Below are 15,913 nucleotides of genomic sequence, written 5' to 3'. Positions count from 1 at the left end.
GTAGCATATGACAGGATTGCCTTCTTTTTTAAGGCTAAATAATATTCCATGTACGTATGTACCACATTTTCTTTTATCCATTCATCTGTTAATAGATGTTTTGGTTGCTTCTACCTCTTGGCTATTGTGAATAATGTTACAGTGGACATTGATGTGCAAATGTCTGTTTGAGATTCTATTTTCAATTCTTTTGAATATATACCCAGAAGTGGGATTGTTGGATTATATGGTAATTCTATTTTTAATTTTTTGAGGAACCTCCATACTGTTTTCTACAGGGGCTGTACCATTTTATATCCTAGACAACAATCCACAAGAGTTCCAGTTACTCTGCACCCTCACTAACACTTGTTATTTTCTGGAATTTTGATAGTGGCCATCCTAACCTGTGTGGTTTTGATTTGCATTCCCTAATGGTTAGTGATGTTGAGCATCTTATCATATGCTTGTTGGCCATTTGTAGGTCTTCTTTGCAGAAATGTCCATGTAAGTTCTTTGCCTATTTTTAAATTGGATTTCTATTGTTGTTGTTGAGTTGTTGGAGCTCTTAATATATTGTGGATATTAACTCCTTATCAGATATATGGCTTGCAAATACTGTCTCCTGTTCTGCAGGTTGCATTTTACTGTGTTGATTGTTTCCTTGTTGTGCAAAAGTTTTTAGGTTTGATGTAGTCCCATTTGTCTATTTTTACTTTTGTTGCCTGTGTTTTTGATGTCGTATCTGAGAAATCATTGCCAAATCCAACGTCATGAAGCTTTTCCCTTTTGTTTTCTTCTAGGAATTTTGTAGTTCAGGTCTTAGGTTTAGGCCTTTAATCCATTTTGAGTTAATTTTTGTATGTGCTGTAGGATAAGGGTCCAACTTTATTCTTTTGCATGCGGATATCCAGTTTTCCCAGCACTGTTTGTTGAAGAAACTATTCTTTCCCAGTTGTGTAGCCTTGACACTTTTCTTAAAGATAATTTGACCATATATATGAGGGTTTATTTCTGGGCTCTCTATTCTGTTACATTGGTCTTTATGCCAGTTCATTGTGATATTTTGATGCTATTTTTTTATGGGAATTCAGACAGATTGACGACCTACATTTCTGCTACCTCCATCTCCATCTTCTGTCAGATTTTTGCTTTTTATAGATTTGAAGAGGATGTCTTCTGTTTTCCACCATGTAATTAATAAAAGTGTAGATTGGGACAGGGTAAAACAGATACCAACTAAAGGCTGTCCTTTAGGTTGCCACTGGTTTCTTAATAGGCTTTGGGTACCTCACTTATGTTAAGGAGATAATATTAACAATGGGAGCTCCTTTAAATTATATTCTTCAAGTAAAGGAGTAAGTCTTAAATTGACCTAATTTTTCTTGTCCCAAGCCTGTCTTTTGTGGCAGCTTCTGTGCTGCTAGGTATGTAATCTCATTGTTAATAGCAGCCTTGTGTGATGGGCATTATATTAACCATATTTTGAGGTTGGGAAAACAGAGATTTCGAGAGATTAAGTGTATTTTTCAAGGTCACAAGACTATGAAATAGCAGAGCCTGAATTTGAACCTAAGTCTGACTAACGTCCAAGCCTGGGTTCTTTCCATTATACTAATCAGAGGTCAGATATACTATGTCTGCCATGTTTCTTTATCAGAACTCTTCTACTTCCTGTCTAAGGAGAAATCTATGTCGATTCTGTTCTTGTCCTCCTTAGGAGAGATGAGGATCAGTTAGGAACCAAGGGATGGGCAATCTTTGATGAAAATAAGAGGACATTTTAGATGATGTATTGTTCTACATTATCTGTTCATTTACTTGTAAAATTATTTCAAAGGTCAGTCATAAAGGTTACTGTTTCATTTGTGTAATATTCCTATTTAAAAGTTTCTGTTAGTACCCTTAATTTAAAAAATTTTTTTTTGGCTTTTCACTGTTTTTTCCCAACTGTTTATTGAGGTAAAATTGACAAATAAAATTTAAGATATTTAAAGAATACATCATGGTGATTTGATATAGATACGCATTGTGAAAGGATTCCCCCATCTAGTTAATTAACTCATCCATCACTTCGCATATTTATCTTTTTTTTTTTTAAACAAGTTCTACTCTGTTAGCAAATTCCAGTTTTACAATACAGTGTTATCAACTATAGTCACTGTTTTACCTTAGATCCTCGGACTTATTCATCTTATGGTTGAAAGTTTTTACTCTTTTACCAGTCTCTCACTGTTTTCCCCCAGCATTACTCTAAGTGAAATACACCAGACAAAGACAAACACCCTGTTCATTAATAAATCTAGAGACTTCTGCTTTTGCATGTAGATATTAATAAATTTACTCTGTTATTTGGTTTATATATTTGAAAGGTGTTAGCCAGTCAGAAAGTCCATACTTTAATTTCCATAATTATTCATGAATAGTTTTGCAATATTACATGTAGACTGAGTGTAAAGTTTGCTAAGTGTATAAATCGTCTGAAAAACGAAGTCACTGTGTAAAGACGTCACCATGTATGTGCATCATCCACTTTTAGACAACTTGAACTGCATTTTAAAAATTGAACTGTAGTTGATTTATAACATCATATTAGTTTCGGGTGTACAACACAGTGACTCAGCATTTTTATAGGTTATACTCCATTTAAAGTCACTACAAAACAATGATTGTATTTCCCTATTCTGTATAGTACATCCTGTAGCCTATCCATTTTATACATAGTAGTTTGTACCTCTCAGTCCCCTACCCCATCCTGCCTCATAGCAAAAATAGAGACAGACTCACAGGTATAGAGAACAGACTTAATGAATTGCTTTTTAAAGCATGAAAGAATGTCTGCTTTTAAGATTTTTCTTTTGGATATACCATTACTTATCATTTTATTTGGATTCTCAAGAAATTACATTTCTCATCATTGAACTTAAGTAATGCTGCTATTTTGTCAAAATAGGAATAAGAAATATCTCTGTTCCAAAATTTGGCATTTTTTAGTTTTTCTATCCCTTATTTCCTTAGACTCATGACCTGATTTCTAAACAGTATTATTTTCTTCCCTAATCTTTACCCATTGTTATACTGTGCCTACATCTGTCCTTTTATTGATAAAAATGAATCATTTAAGTGCTGTTTAAAACCCTAATTTAAGGTTTTTTTTGTTTGTTTTTTGTTTTTTGTTTTTTTTTGTTGTTGTTGTTTTTTTCTGTACGCGGGCCTCTCACTGTTGTGGCCTCTCCTGTTGCGGAGCACAGGCTCCGGACACGCAGGCTCAGCTGCCATGGCTCACGGGCCCAGCCGCTCCGCGGCATGTGGGATCTTCCCAGACCAGGGCACGAACCAGTGTCTCCTGCATCGGCAGGCGAACTCTCAACCCCTGCGCCACCAGGGAAGCCCCAATTCAAGTTTTAAATGTCCTCACAGCAGGTTTTATCCTTAGCACCTATCACAAGGCCTGGCCTTGTGTTATTGTTGAATAAATGAATTGCTATAGTAGTCTGCTTTCCATATTTTTTTGGATTCGTCCTCTTACCATTCTGCCCAGTTTTCCAGACCACAAAAACTAGTAGCTTGTACTAAAACTCATTCTAACCATTGCTTTCTGTGGCAGTTCATTCTGTTTTTGATAGTTCTCATTCTCACAAGGTTCTTCCTTTATATTGACTCAAAAATATCTCCTCTGAATTATAGTTTTTGGCTCTAGTTTGCTCCATTCTATCTTCTTCCACATAATAGCTCTTTACATATTTGGAGAAAGTTCTCATATGTGCTTCTTAACTTTTAAAAAAAAGTTTTCTGACTAAATCTTCTTTTTATGTAAAATTTTCCAAATCCTTTACCAGTTTGAAAGGGCTTGATCTATCAGAGTGCCTCTTACAGTGTATTATAGTTTGGATTCTTTACTGACAAGGAATCATAGGTCCATTCTAGCTTAAGAAGGAGGAATATCATTACAATACTTCAGAAGTTTGATGACAGATGCAACAGTGCTGCCAGAGTTTACTGGAGGTAGACCTGTTCTCCTGGCAAGTCTCTGCCGGGGTTTCTTCTGTTCTATAACTGGCTTCACACATGACTCCCTGTGGTTGCCTGAGCTCGCAAGTCTTGATACATCTTTTTAGCTGCTTTAGTCTCTCATTTCTTCTATTCAAAATTTCCTAGCAGAGAAATCAGATTTGTCTAGGATACCTTTTACAGCCAGGTCACTCTGGTCATAAGTTGCTTGCCGGTTTATAAATGCCCTTGCCTACCTAATAGTCCCATTTATTGACTCAACAAGTATTTTATTAAGTATCTAATATATACCAGTAATTGTTCTAAATGCCTGGGATAAACAAAGCAGGCCAAAATCACTGTTTTCACTCTAGTGAGGTGAGACAGACAAGTAGCAGTAAATGTGATAACCAAAATAATGATTTCATAATTTCTCTCTGGCTGGTGAGAGGAGAGACAGGATTGTGTGCTTCTGAACATGACTGCTGCCCTTCATTGAGCTGTGGGTGGTGCCGTTTTCGATGGAAGGTGAAATGGGCAGCTGGACTTCATAAAACAAGTCTAGTGTAGATAACCACTGATCTAGTTTAGATAAACATACCGAAGATTTAGCGAATTATGCATTAGAGTAATTTCTCAAAGTTCAAGTCTGTGTTAAACGAATTAGTATATATTTTGTACGTTTACACTTTAAGCATACACAAGCCATTTAAACGATTAAGTTTTGTCAATTGGTACAGTCAACAAATATCAAGCATCCTGTTTTGTATAGAGCAGAGTATTACATTTCTTCACTTAGTTAACCCCTACTAATTCTTCAGTTCTTCTGCAGATGAACTTCTTCCTAATACTACTGGCAACTCCACACCTACAGCATACTACTTAGTAACCCCCGAGAATACTGTTTGACTTTCCTGGGGTCATCTGGTAAGGCTAAAACAGTCACTTAGACTGAATGGTTGGATCATCCTAGGTCACTTGCTGATCCTTGTGGCTGGGTTGGGTAGTCTGGCCAGGACCCAAGGGAAAGTGGCTTACCACACATAAAGGAGGGAAAAGTGTGCCAGATCACGCCAGTATTTCCTCACCCTTCCTAAATTTGTTTGGGGCAGTTTGTCTAGCATTTGCACTTTTTTTCAAAGAAGGCTATTTCCAAATGTGCTGGTATCCTGCCAAGAGTCCCCCTTTTTATGTATGAACTCCATTTGGTCATCATGTTTCTTGTTTTTATGATGGAGTAGAAGAGTAGGGGCTGGAAAGAAAAACATGAAGGCCTTGACTAATAACCGTCCCCACTTTTTTTCAATTTTTAGCTGCATGCAATGCAGTGAACAATCACAATTTTGCCTGCCTAGCACCTCTCCTTTCTAAGAAGTGGTCCCCTTTCTTTTGAGGAATTTCTCTCTCTCCCTACCCAATCACCCAGCCCCATTTAATACATAGTGCAAATAGGAGCTGCTTCCACAGCCACTCACTCTGACTTACATGACCTATTTCACCTCTGGACATAATTATCAGTCCACTGGTGAACATTTGACTCTAGAACAGTCTTCCTTCAATATGGCTTGCTCCTCAATGTAAAAGGTCATCTTGTCAGCATTCTTAAATACAACTAGTACTTCCTATAAGAATGGTTTTATATAAATTATATAAACTTGGGAAATAAGTTTAAACATTCAGACTAAACTCTTAAAATCCAAGAAACAAGAATCAGACAATGTTTGTTTACTTCTGTAAGGTTATTTTCCTAAGTTCCTCAAAAGTTGTTAGCTGCATCAGTTTACATATTTGATATTCAACCAAGTTATTGTAGCTCTTTCCACATTTTACTTGTGAAATATCATTTTACCATTTTTATTTTTGCCTTTTTATAACCTAATTTCCATTTACAAATAACATTATCACATGAAATCTATCACTCATGAATCATATTTCTATGTGCACTTATAAATGTTACATCAGCATTTCAAACTAAGCTTTCATATTATTGAAAGACTGCATATCATTATGAAATCAATAAATAATATGTTGCTCCTGGAGAACTTGGTGAAAGTTATGCTCCTGCTTATGAGGAACTTTTTACTTCTCAAATTGGCAGTAACTAAAACAAATTTTAAAATAACAGTTGTTGGTGAGGATGTAGTGAAAATGCCAGTCTCATTCTTATACACAGAATGTAAAAAAATTATTAATATCTTTCTGGTGAGCCCTTTGGCTTTGTGTGAGTCTTTAAAATTTTCATATTCTTTGATCCATTAGTTGTATATCTAAGAATTGTTCAGGCAAAAGTGAGATGAGGATAAAGATTTACATAGAAAGATGTTTTTTGTAGCATTATTTATAATAGAGAAAATAGAAAATGCATATTATGATCAAGGACCCATTATAAAATATTAATAGTAAACCATTATATAAAGCTAGGTTTAGTATTATCTCAATTCTGATGAAAAAATACATGTATGAAAAAAGCCTAGGACAAAATGTTAACAGTAATTGTCTTCAGGTGTGGGATTATGGGTGCTTTCTTCTTTATATTTTTATATATTCAAAAAATTTCCTGCAGTTAACATTTGTTATTTTTATAATTAGTAAAAATTAATGTGTTAAAATGTTTTCTGAGCCTGCAGTGCATGAGGTATGACTTTCAGAACTGAATAAACAATATAGGAACACCTGGTTAAATATGATGAGATAAATAACATGCATTTCTCTCTTTTTAAAAAGAGAGGAGATGTAAGCTTAAAACAATTTCTGTCAATATTAACGAATCTATTAAAATAAACATTTAGCTCCATATGAACTAAGTGCGAGGCATTCAATATGCTAAGTAGTTGGGCATATAAAGATGGTACTGAAAGAACAAGAAGCTTTCTGTCATTTCTTCTGTAAAGTTTTCCATGGTTTCTCTGCTACGTTAGGTTAGGTTCTCTTCTATCATTGTACTTACCATGATGTACTGAAATTATCAGTTCATTTTTCTGTTTCTCCTAATAGCTTATCAGTTCCTTGAGGATAGGGGCCATATCTTTTTCATTGTGTATCCCAGTATCTAGTAATTTGTTGAATTAGCTTTGATATGAATGTAAGAAGTGGTGATGCTTGAGGTGGATTTTGTAAACTGAATGCCTATGATAAACCACTTTTAGTTTACTTTACTCTTAATGAAATTCTTTATTCCCCTATAAAGATGGGTATATGAAGAGTTACTATACTGCAGCAGTTGTTAATTTTAATTGAGAATGTTTTCATTTTGCCTTTGTCAAACGTGACCTCGGTTTTAGCAGATAGTTCAGGGTTGGTCAGTAAAATGAACTTAACTTTCCGTATATCTTTTAAAGGTAAGATTTGGTCATAAAGTGATTTTAAAGATTAGGTGAGGGCTGGGGGGAGTTCAGTTCACAGGGATGAGGATGAGAGATGATAGTGAATTTTTTTTTTAATTGAATCAGATGTTCACCCTGACACTAAAACCAGAGAAAGATATCATAAAAAAAGAAAATTATAGACCAGTATCACTGATGAACATAGATGTAAAAATCCTGAACAAAAAATAGTAGCAAACAGAATCCAACAGCACATTAAAAGGATCATACACCATGATCAAGTGGGATTTATCTCAGGGATGCAAGGATACTACAGTATATGCAAATCAATCAATGTGATACACCACATTAACAAATTGAAGAATAAAAACCATATGATCATCTCAGTAGATGCAGAAGAAACTTTTGACAAAATTCAACACCGATTTATGATAAAAAACACTCCAGAAAATGGGCACAGAGGGTATGTACCTCAACTTAATAAAGGCCATATATGACAAACCCACAGCAAGCATCATACTTAATGGTGAAAAACTGAAAGCATTTCCACTAAGATCAGGAACAAGACAAGGATGTCCACTCTCGCCACTCTTATTCAACATAGTTTTGGAAGTCCTAGCCACAGCAGTCAGAGAAGAAAAAGAAATAAAAGGAATACAAATTGGCCTAGGAATAAACCTGCCTAAGGAGGCAAAAGACTTGTACTCAGAAAACTATAGAACACTGATGAAAGAAATCAAAGATGACATAAACAGATGGAGAAATATACCATGTTCTTGGATTGGAAGAATCAATATTCTTCCAATAGTGAAAATGACTATACGACCCAAAGCAATTTACAGATTTAGTGCAATCCCTATCAAACTACCAATAGCATTCTTCACAGAATTAGAACTGTAAAAAAAATTTTTTTTTTTTTTTTTTGAGGTACGTGGGCCTCTCACTGTTGTGGCCTCTCCTGTTGTGGAGCACAGGCTCCGGACGTGCAGGTTCAGCAGCCATGGCTCACAGGCCCAGCTGTTCCACAGCATGTGGGATCTTCCCGGACCGGGGCACAAACCCATGTCCCCTGCATCGGCAGGCAGACCCTCAACCACTGCGCCACCAGGGAAGCCCACTGTAAAAAATTTTACAATTCGTATGGAAACACAAAAGACCCCGGATAGCCAAAGCAATCTTGAGAAAGAAAAATGGACTTGGAGGAATCAGGCTCCTCAATTTCTAACTATACCACAAAGCTACAGTAATCAGGACAGTATGGCAGTGGCACAAAACCAGAAATACAGATCAGTGGTACAAGATAGAATGCCCAGAGATAAACCCACTCACATGTGGGCACCTAATTTACTACAAAGGAGGCAAGAACATACAATGGAGAAAAGGCAGCCTCTTCAGTAAGTGGTGCTGGGAAAACTGGACAGCTACATGTAAAAGAAGGAAATTAGAACACTCCCTAACACCATACACAAAAATAAACTCCAAATGGATTAAAGACTTAAATGTAAAGCCAGACACTATAAAACTCTTAGAGGAAAACATAGGGAAAACATGCTTTGACATAAATCAGAGCAAGATCTTTTCTGACCCACCTCCTAGAGTAATAGAAATAAAAACAAAAATAAACAGATGAGACTTAATTAAACTTTAAAGCTTTTGCACAGCAAAGGAAACCATAAACAAGACAAAAAGGCAACCCTCAGAATGGGAGAAAATAGTTGCAAATGAAACAACAGACAAAGGATTACTCTCCAAAATATACAAACAGCTCATGGAGCTCAATATCAAAAAAAACAAACAATCTAGTTAAAAAATCGGCAGAAGACCTAAATAGACATTTCACCAAGGCAGACATACAGATGGCCAAGAGGCACATGAAAAGATGCTCAACATCACTAATTATTAGAGAAATGCAAATCAAAACTGCAATAAGGTATCACCTCACTCCGGTCAGAATGGCCATTATCAAAAAAATCTATAAACAATAAATGCTGGAAAGGGTGTGGTGAAAAGGGAACTCTCTTGCACTGTTGGGAATGTAAATTGATATAGCCACTATGGAGAACAGTACGGAGGTTCCTTAAAAAACTAAAAATAGAACTACCATATGACCCAGCAATCCCACTACTGGGCATATACCCTGAGAAAACCATAATTCAGAAAGAGACATGTACTACAATGTTCATTGCAGCACTATTTACAATAGCCAGGACATGGAAGCAACCTAAATGTCCATCAACAGATAATGGATAAAGAAGATGTGGCACATGTATACAATGGAATATTACTCTGCCTTGAAAAGAAACAAAATTGAGTTATTTGTAGTGAGGTGGATGGACCTAGATAGAGCCTGTCATACAGAGTGAAGAAAGTCAGAAAGAGAAAAAACAAATATTGTATGCTAACGCATATATATGGAATTAAAAAAAAATGGTACTGATGAACCTAGTCGCAGGGCAGGAATAAAGAGGTAGACATAGAAAATGGACTTGAGGACATGAGGTGGGAGGGCGAAGCTGGGGCAAAGTGAGAGTAGCATCGACATATATACACTACCGATATAAGATAGTTGCTGGTGGGAAGCAGCAGCATAGCACAGGGAGATTGGCTCAGTGCTTTGCGATGACCTACAGGGGTGGGATAGGGAGGATGGGAGGGAGGCTTAAGAGGGAGGGGATGTGGGGACACATGTATGCATGTGGCTGATTCGCTTTGTTGTGCAACACAAACTAACAAAGTATTGTGAAGCAATTATACTCCAGTAAAGATCTATTTAAAAATTTTTTAAAAAAGTAATGAAGCTATCAGTGAAGAAAAAAAAATTTGAATCAGGTGTTAAGGTTTCCTTTACTTAGATGTCCAGATAATCAGAATGTTGTTGCTTTTACTTCAAAGTGAGTTGGAACAACATGTAGAACATGCAAACACAGGAAGCTCTTAAAAAGTATTGCAGAGGGACTTCCCTGGTGGTCCAGTGGTTAAGACTCTGCGCCCCCAATGCAGGGGGCCCGGGTTCGATCTCTGATCAAGGAACTAGATCCCGCATGCTGCAACTGAGAGTCCACATGCTGCAACTAAAAGATCGCGCACACGGCAACGAAGGTCCTGCTTGGGACAACTAAGACCTGGTGCAGCCAAATAAATAAATAAATGTATTTTTTTTAAAGTATGGCAGAAAGCAATTTAGACCTAACATGTACTCTCTAACCCCAAATTACTCACAGATTATATCCCCAAAGTTCAATTTTAAGTTGATCTGGTTTTTAGTGTCACAGGGTAATTTTATAACAATAATGCTATATATAGTCCAATGGTTTTCAACCAGAGGCATTTTTGACCCCCCAGAGCACATTTGGCAGTGACCTGGAGACATTTTTGGTTGTAACAACTTGGTGATTGTAGGTGGGGTGCTATTAACTTCTAGTGGGTTGAAGCTACGGATGTTGCTAAACATCCTATAATGCACGGGATAGCTCCCAGCCCCCTGCCTCCAACCCAGCAAGGAATTATCTGGCTCAAAATGTCAGTAGTGCTGATGTTGAGAAACCCTGTCTAGACAATGGTCAAGTTCCCAGGCCACTCTAAAAATCTTTATTTAACCCAAAACAGTGCTTATAACCCATAACTGAAGCTTAGTGCTAATGGTACCATTTCATTTGTCTCTTAAAATTATTTTGTCTCCATAGAAAAGTTCTTCTTAAATATCAACTTGAGATACTGAGAAGACGGCTTTCCTTACTGGGAACAAAGTGCAGTTGCTCCCATGGTGTGGAGACTCCAATTTCAATGCCTCTGTCTGTTCTTCCTAGCTTTTCATACGTGTAACTCTTTTGAGAGTCTATAGGATAGGGATTGCCTATCATTTCAGTGTTATGTTTAGAAGGTAGTTTTAGACCCTTTAAAACTTGAAAATGTTTAATCAGTATATCAATTTATTCAACAAATATTCACTTAGAAATAAGTATTAATATAATGAGTATTCAGATTTTTAAGTACCCTATAACCTAATTCACTTTGATTTTATTAATAGGGTCAGGAGCAGGTCTGGGGAAAATAATCCAGAGGTTTCCACAGAAGGACTGGGATGATACACCTTTTCCACAGGGAGTTGAACTGGTAAGTTGGTATTGTTCTATTGTACTTTTATAATGATATTTTTCTTTTCATGTTTCATTTATGGTTATATTTATGTTGCAGTTACTTTTAAATAATTTGGTGATTTAACTGTAACACATTATTAGAAATAATCGCCCTAATACAGTAAATTTTGAATATACTGATTCTGGAATGTCTGTTTTGCTGTTCTTTTTCCTGTTTAATCTTCTCTTTAATATTAAAGGTGAAATAGATGATTTTTATATACCTGGAAGCTGAAAAATTCCTCTGATTCTTTTAGTCAAAATCTTAGCCTAGTAGCTTCAGTGGTAGTGTGTCACTAGTCAAATATTTATTATATTTTTTTCTGAAAATTTCTAGGTTGTTGTTTTAGTGAAAACTAAACAAAAACACAGACAAACAAAACCAAAGGTTGGTTTAATAGTGACCAGTCATGGTTTGAGTTTGGCCTTGAAATCAAAATCTGAATTCTTTCTTTCCAGTTACAGAATTTGTATGTTGCTTTATAATAGTGCAATTCAACTGCTTTATTTTTGTCAGCCATTTTAAAGGAATTTAATGGTTGAGCATAATTTGTGATGACCAGGACATTCTATCTGGTGGTGGATCTATGGTGGTAAAATGAGAGACTGAAAAGATGACCACTAAAGTATTTTTCAATATGACTATAAAGTTTAGAGAGTGCGTATATGTGTGTATGTATGTATGTTTGTGCATTCACTTATATTGTGTGTATGTTTACACACACACACATATACATGAGCAGTGTTCATCAAAGCAGTTCTTGTTGAGCGATCATTTGGTATAATATGACAATGAAAAGGAGACTGCCTGGGTTGAAATCCCACCTGTACAGTATGACTTCTGATAAGTTACTTAACTTCTTGAACAGCCGTCTTCATCTATAAAATGAGGATAATGATAATACTAATCTCATAGGGTTACTGCAAAGGTAAAATGGGAAAAATATAAATAAAATGCTTAGAACAGTGTCTTCCATAAAGTAAGTGCTCAATAAATGAGGTAGCTTGTTAATGTTATTATTGTTACTGTCATTGTTGCTGTTTGTTTGACATATTGCAGCACCTCCCCCAGAGGAAGAATTGTTCATTCTCTTGTTAGCCTGGATCAGAAATATTTATTAGGAATAAAACTGATGTTGAAAATTATGAATTTTCTTGTCCTAGCAAATGACTGTCCATTTCTGCCTTGCTGAGGATAAAAGGTACATTTCTAAATGCTTAATTTTGATTGTTAAACCCAGTTTTGTAAAGAAGGCTGTGGGTTCCGTAGACACACAGAGAGGGTAAATCTTGAGTTTAGGCATTAAAAATGGGGAAAGAATGTGAGGATCTTTGAGATAATAGAAAATACATAGTGGTCTCTGCCCCCAGTTCCTGGCACAGAGCTTCTGAAGTCCGTCTAATTTCCTAAGTGATATGAGTGTCTTTGATCCTGGTTCCTGACACAGGGTTCCTGAAACCTTTGTAAGTTCCTGCGTGATATAAATGTCTTTTGTTCTAATGAGGCGACTCTGGGTGGGCTCCTGGATGGCTCCTGGATGGGGGCTGGTCACTGGAAAGACCAAGCCATGATTAGAAGCTTGGAATTTTCAGCCCCATCTGCTATTCTCTTGAAAAGGGAGAAGGGCTGAAAATGGAATTAATGATTGATCATGCCTACGTGACGACGTCACCATAAAAATCCCCGAAGTTGGGATTCGGAGAGCTTCCAGGTTGGTGAAACATGCACCTACTGGGTGGGTGATGCACCCCAACTGTACAGAGAGAGAAATTCATATGCTTGGGACCCTCCCAGACCTCACTCTGTGTACCTCTTCATCTGGCTGTTCATCTGTATTCCTTATCATATTCTTTAATAAACTGGATAATGTTAAGTAAAATGTTTTCCCGAGCTCTGTGAGCCACTTGAGTAAATTAATTGAATCCAAAGGGATGGAGGTCACAGGAACCTCTGATTTATAGCCAAGTCGTACAGAAGTTGTACTACTGTACAACCTACTTGCGATTGATATCTGAAGTGGGGGTCAGTCTTGTGGGACTGAGCCTTTAACCTTAATCAGTGAGTTAAATTGTAAAATTGTAGGACACCCAGCAGGTGTCATGGATAATTGCTTGTTTCAGGGAAAAAAAAACCCACACTGGGTGACTAGAAGTGTCAGAAGTCAAGTGTTCTGGGTAAGGTAAAAATTACCACACAGATGGAGGAGAAAAGTAGGTTTTTTAAGAGAGCCCTTGTGTTCCTTTCTCTTCTCTTCCACATGCCTGCAAATAGTAGTAACTGGTCTTATGGTGTGGATAACTGGTGTTTGTACTATTAAAGCTTTTAAACTCTGCTTCACTGTCCTTTTTAGTAATGATTGAAAGGGGAAAATTTTGGTACTGGAGACCTTTTAGAACTTCTTGTGAGTTCCTACCTGCCCTCACATCAGTGTGTGGATGGATATAAACTACATCAGTTTGACAATATGAACAGTGAACCACCTTCATAAATTTCAAGAAGAGCAGACATTATTGGGTCAGAGAGAGATCATGATTTGACTCTAGCTATTTAGCTATGACTGAGAAGGAATAATTTTTGTGTTTTGAAAGCTAAGGCATAGATACTGTGATGCCTCTGATATTTCTCCAGTAGTGATGGAGAGACACATGTTGATTTTAATACTTAGTAAATGGATATTTTTTCTTTGTGTGACAGACACTCCCATGTTCAAGTGCTGTCAGTGTCTCTCCTATAACAAGTAGAGCCGTGTGCTGCTGGATTGGTGAAACCGAGGTGTTAAGAGGTAGCATAACTTTTCCTCACCTAAGATTTTCCTAGATGACATCTTGGCTGATTTTTCGTGAAGCATTTCAAGATTTGGGGAGCCAGATTAATATTTAAAGAATATTTTGGGCTTCCCTGGTGGCGCAGTGGTTGAGAATCTGCCTGCCAACGCAGGGACACGGGTTTGGGCCCTGGTCTGGGAAGATCCCACATGCCACGGAGCAACTAAGCCCGTGAGCCACAACTACTGAGCCTGCGCGTCTGGAGCTTGTGCTCCGCAACAAGAGACGCCGCGACAGTGAGAGGCCCGCGCACTGTGATGAAGAGTGGTCCCCGCTCGCTGCAACTAGGGAAAGCCCTCGCACATAAACGAAGACCCAACACAGCCAAAAATAAAATAAATTAATTAATTTAAAAAAAAAAGACTATTTGATGTGCTGGATTACACTGGGAATTTTTTAATTTTTTCATAATTGATAGCAATTCTCATCCTCTAATGTCTATTGTGCTTTGTCAGGCACAGAATAAATTTGTTTATCTATCAAAGCCCATTTTTATTTAAAAAAATTTTTAATTTAATTTTATTTTTTAATCTTTTGGCTGCACTGTGTGGCATGTGGGATCTTAGCTCCCTGACCAGGGATGGAACCCGTGCCCCTGCAGTGGAAGCGCGGAGTCTTATCCACTGGACCGCCAGGGAGGTCCCCAAAGCCCATTTTTAAAACATAATAGAATCATTAACTGTTAAATTTTTGTTGCCTTATTATTTGTCTTTGTGCTTTACTTTATATGTTAGGGAGGTGCAACTATTCTGCATATTAACAGCAATAACTTGAATAACTGTGATATACTGTGTAATCTAGAGCAACTCCTGCAACTTCAAGACCAAAGATAGGCCTAATAAAATTTTAGTCTAATTGAAGGTGATTTGACTCAGAGCCTAGGTGGTTTTTAGATTCCAGGGTGGTAGTGACCCTTTTGTGATGATTTACATGGAAAAAAATCTTACCCTACCAAGGTGGTAGTAGCAGAACAAGTTTTTAGCATGTAACATTAATGTTAATATCTAACAGTTACATACAATTCACAGACTGTGATGAACTCACAAATTAGATGATTAGAGGTAGTATATCTAATTTAAAGGTAGGTAAATTGAGGATTAGGAAGTTTAAACAGTTTCACTAAGGTCTAGCACCTCAGATGCAGCAGAGCTAGCATTCAACCCCAGGTTTTTTGACTCTTAGTCTCAGCCAAGATCTGAGAGTATTCTGAGAGTAACACTTTAAGCTATGGTTAGCATTTGGACTTTAATGTAAATGCAAGATCTGAAAACAGGATTCTATAATTTGGAAGAACTGAGGTTCAGAAATGTTAAAAGCATGCTGTGTTAAAAGAATGCTGTGTTGCCTCTTCAATAAGTGCTGCTGGGAAAACCGGACAGCTACATGTAAAAGAATGAAGTTAGAACACTCCCTAACACCATACACAAGAATAAACTCAAAATGGATCAAAGACCTAAATGTAAGGCCAGACACTATCAAACTCTTAGAGGAAAACACAGGCAGAACACTCTATGACATAAATCACAGCAAGATCCTTTTTGACCCACCTCCTAGAGAAATGGAAATAAAAACAAAAATAAACAAATGGGACCTAATGAAACTTAAAAGCTTTTGCACAGCAAAGGAAACCATAAACAAGACAAAAAGGCAACCCTCAGA

The 15,913-nt window shown here is 36.9% G+C and overlaps 1 protein-coding gene across 4 annotated transcripts in view; it reads left to right on the top strand.

Moving 5' to 3' along the window:
• Positions 1 to 15,913, top strand: part of SBF2 (SET binding factor 2) — a 519,569-nt gene that overhangs the window by 80,458 nt on the left and 423,198 nt on the right. For all 4 annotated transcript variants that reach the window (XM_024119088.3, XM_028501227.2, XM_024119087.3 and 1 more), the window contains exon 2: positions 11,320 to 11,405. In XM_024119088.3, the coding sequence (XP_023974856.1) occupies positions 11,320 to 11,405 (86 nt within the window). The remainder of the gene's footprint in view (positions 1 to 11,319; positions 11,406 to 15,913) is intronic.

The sequence above is a fragment of the Physeter macrocephalus genome, chromosome 16 (genome assembly GCF_002837175.3).
Source record: "Physeter macrocephalus isolate SW-GA chromosome 16, ASM283717v5, whole genome shotgun sequence".
NCBI lineage: Eukaryota > Metazoa > Chordata > Mammalia > Artiodactyla > Physeteridae > Physeter > Physeter macrocephalus.
This window is presented reverse-complemented; position numbering and strand designations above follow the sequence as displayed.